Consider the following 3,623-nt stretch of genomic DNA (forward strand, 5'->3'; position numbering starts at 1 on the left):
AGGGTCCTTAAGCTGCCCTTCATAAACAAGCGAGGTTCCCAACCACATAGGGGTCCTCCTCCAGTGGGAAATCTTCACACTGGGTCCAAATCTGTGATACCCGGCTGTCGGGGAGACCGACTTATTAGCCTGAAACAAGTGATACAATGGTGGCTAATGTATGAAGTTATCATGGCTTCACCGCCCTAAACCGGCTGCAACCGTCTTGTGTGTGTATATTTTGGGGTGTACGTTTGTTACCTAGGTCAGAGGTCGCTGAACAAGCCATCTTCCAGTGCCTTACAGGGCAGGGGGTCAACACACCGTGTCACTCTCAATAGTTGGTGTTACAGGTCCAGCCTTTCCCATTAGAGATTAAAAATGAAATTCGTGCCAGACTTTGAAGACATAAGTGTTTATTCAAAAAGAACATATTTCTCCCTTTAAACCCCCAACATTTGAAGAAAAGAAAAAAACATCCCGTCAGTTGAACCAAATAAAAAGCACAGACAATAACAATTTGGACACACAAAAAAACATCAGCGTTGACAATTTCTCCTTGAGATGTCGATGAGGCCTTTGAGTCCATCTTTGAACGGTTGTGCCAGATTATTCACTGCATTGTCCAGCAGTACACTTGTATCAGGGCACTGCAGAGCAAATTCCCTCACTGCAGCTTCCTGGTCCTGTAAACTTGGAAATGGGTTGGTGCCAAAGTCTGACACTCGTGTCAGTGAGCCCACTTCCTGGTCGTACCAGTCTGCAGCCACAGATGCATTTGGCAAAAGGTCTGTCGACAGCTTCTTTGGGCATCCATCTCTGGCCAAGTAATTTGGTATCCCCCTCCCTGTAATAATAATTCAATGTGGCTGTCACAACCATGCCATGTATTGCAACATGCTCCTTCTAGTATTTGATTAAACATGTTTAAGAAACATTCTATAGTAAAACATTTTGAAAATAATTATTCACATTAAAAAAGGCTTGAAAGACCAACCCGAAGACATACCAGGAATCCTGTGTGCATTCCATGCTTGCACAGTTCGGTTAACACCGATCTGGGCCAACTGGCATGTCAAAGATGACACACAGAACCGAGTCATCTGGTCCTCCATGTCCAGCTCCTCCTGATCCACCAGTTGGACCAATGCAGCTTTCAACGGGTAGTTAACCCAGTTGTTGATTTCTGGCCAGATTCTCTCGATTCTGTGATTCTGTCATTGCAAAATAGACATTTTCAGATTCTTGATAAACAAATATTTTCCCCGCCCCCAGACTAACACTTTCACACATTTCAATATCTCCAGTTAACCATTCTGAATAATTAATGAAAGTGTGAAATAGTTATTTAATTACATGTTGATTAACTTTATAATCAGCAAAACCATTGTATGTTGATCACCTTTGTCGATGGTGTTTGGAGATATGGTGGCCTTTCAGTGTTGTGGCGGTGGCTGGCCAACTTCTCCTGCATGAAAAGAGTGAGGTAGAACTCCTTTCCATGATCCACTCTGACCTGGTCCCACATCCCATATTCCATTACTGCACTCCTGCAAGAAAACATAACATTGGCAGACAGCAGTATGGAGGGTAAGGCTAATGGTGTCAGATACATTTACAAAATGTGTAGTAGGCCTTGTGTTATCAGGTACTGATGAGGTGAGATGAGTTTTAACTTGCTGCTTAAAAAGGGTTTCTGTAGTTTTCAATAAGTTTAATTTAAGTCCTCTTTAGACCAATATGAATGCAATTTAATACGTTGATTCAAATCCAAACTAAAAAAATATATATTATGAAGGTTTTCACATGCGACTAATCCCACTTAAATTGAGCATTTTCTTTTAACCCTTGTGTTTCCTTCGGGTCATTTTGACCCGAATCAATATTACCCTCCCCACGCCTATGGGTCATTTTGACCCGATTCAATGTTTCACCCTCCTGTTACCTTTATATTTACTAACATATTTTACCCTTTGGGTTCAATTTGACGCCAGCAATTAAAACCTCCAGAAAATTATTAGAATTAATATTGTTTTCCAAGTTTAAGTGTGAGGCGCTTTATGTTTGTTTGTTGACTACCGAAAGAACACCGACATTAAACATTGAATGGGGTCAAATTAATCCGAAGGCGGGGGGAGGGTGTAATATTGATTCGGGTCAAAATGACCCGAAGGCAACACAAGGGTTAATACATTAACAAGCCATATTGAATTTAAATCCACTTTCGAAAATGTGCGTCTCTTCCTAATCAAGTACATTTTTCAGAGCTGACAAAATGGTATTCAAGAAATTGTAAGATATTTAATTTTAAATGCATTTTTTTGTTTTTAAGGACCCACAGACACCCTGTTAAAACACCTCATAAAATGGGGATGATTTGTAATGTTTAGGGTACAAGGACAACAGTCTTTTCAATTACCTGTAAACGTCATTGTAGATGGTGAGGTTGTTCTTTACAGGCATAGTAGCTTGTCCAACAATTTTGCTGGAGAAGCCATCTATTGCCAGCACATGAGTCACGCCAAACATGACAATCTTCTCATTTTGGTCCATGTGGATTTTGTGACCCACATAGGCTGCATGGTAAGGAAGAGGGTTGAGGTTCCTTGCTCCCTTAAACAGACAAAAAAGAACATCATTACCTTATTGAATAGCACAACATATTCTAATTTGAGAAAAAAAAAAAAAACCTGGCATCGTGCCTTATGGTAAGGTGGGTGAATGTTGCGCAAAACAGCTCCAACACGACTCTCTGATGCGAAGACACCTGCAGCTGCAAGACTCCCAGTCATCATTTTCCTGCCATAGGTAGGACCACCCTGAAGATAAAGAAAGGAATACATGTTGCATTGTAATGTTAAGCCATGAAATGTCAACTTCAACTCCAATTAAATTACTATTAATTGTTAAGTGTTTTGAATTATAGATGATTATGAAAACTAGTTGCAGTTTAAACATGTTTTACTCGTTACATTTTCATAGTTGTAAGAGACAAATTTAATTAGCAGTAGGCTACATTATTTAGTTGGATTCAGATGTTGACCTTTAATCAGATCTGTGTCTAACTTTAATGTTAAAAGATGTCGTTATCATTTGTTATTGTAATAAATACAAGCAAGTTACAGAATGACGTCACATGGATCACACTTTACGGCAGGTATTTGCGGCTGGAGCTGCGTGGAGCTGCACAGTTTTCGGACCGTGTTACAATAACTATATAACTACTAAATACAATAGCTATTATGGAGTCCCCCCTCTTTGTAAATGTGGGACAGTCTTTCTTACCATCTGTTTGTATGAACCATCTATATCCTGCCTGTGTGCCCGGCCATCACCCCACGAGAACCACACTTTACAAATGTTTCTCATTTTCCCCCTAAATACACCTTTATTGGACATGGGACACTAAGGTAAGGCTTTCTTTCATGTCTCTCCTAATAAATATGGTGCTCTAGTACTTCTAATAGACTGGGTGACTGAGAGTGACACACACCCTGTTCAGGGCTCTCAAGTTTTGAAGACAGGCAAGAGTGACATTTCTACAGATCCATACGACTGCACCAAGAGGATGACTATGTGCTGGCCTTTGGTCATCTTTTATAACATAATGTATGCATATCAACACTATACATTAACATAACTAA

At 40.1% G+C, this 3,623-nt stretch overlaps 1 protein-coding gene across 2 annotated transcripts; it reads right to left on the minus strand.

Annotated features, from left to right (window-relative positions):
• Positions 1 to 375: 375 nt before the first annotated feature.
• On the minus strand, positions 376 to 3,195 carry LOC130190223 (uncharacterized). 2 transcript variants are annotated; one of them, XM_056409527.1, is made up of 5 exons: positions 2,670 to 3,195; positions 2,399 to 2,592; positions 1,382 to 1,529; positions 989 to 1,193; positions 376 to 826 (listed from the first exon to the last, which is right to left on the minus strand). In XM_056409527.1, the coding sequence occupies exons 1-5, from the start codon at positions 2,820 to 2,822 to the stop codon at positions 519 to 521; spliced, it is 1,008 nt and encodes a 335-aa protein (XP_056265502.1). In that variant the 5' UTR covers positions 2,823 to 3,195; the 3' UTR covers positions 376 to 518. The 2 variants fall into 2 exon arrangements, with proteins under 2 accessions (XP_056265502.1, XP_056265503.1); XM_056409528.1 differs by having other exon boundaries at positions 2,682 to 3,194.
• Positions 3,196 to 3,623: the final 428 nt, after the last annotated feature.

Source organism: Pseudoliparis swirei, chromosome 24 (assembly GCF_029220125.1).
Source record: "Pseudoliparis swirei isolate HS2019 ecotype Mariana Trench chromosome 24, NWPU_hadal_v1, whole genome shotgun sequence".
NCBI classification, from domain to species: Eukaryota; Metazoa; Chordata; class Actinopteri; order Perciformes; family Liparidae; genus Pseudoliparis; species Pseudoliparis swirei.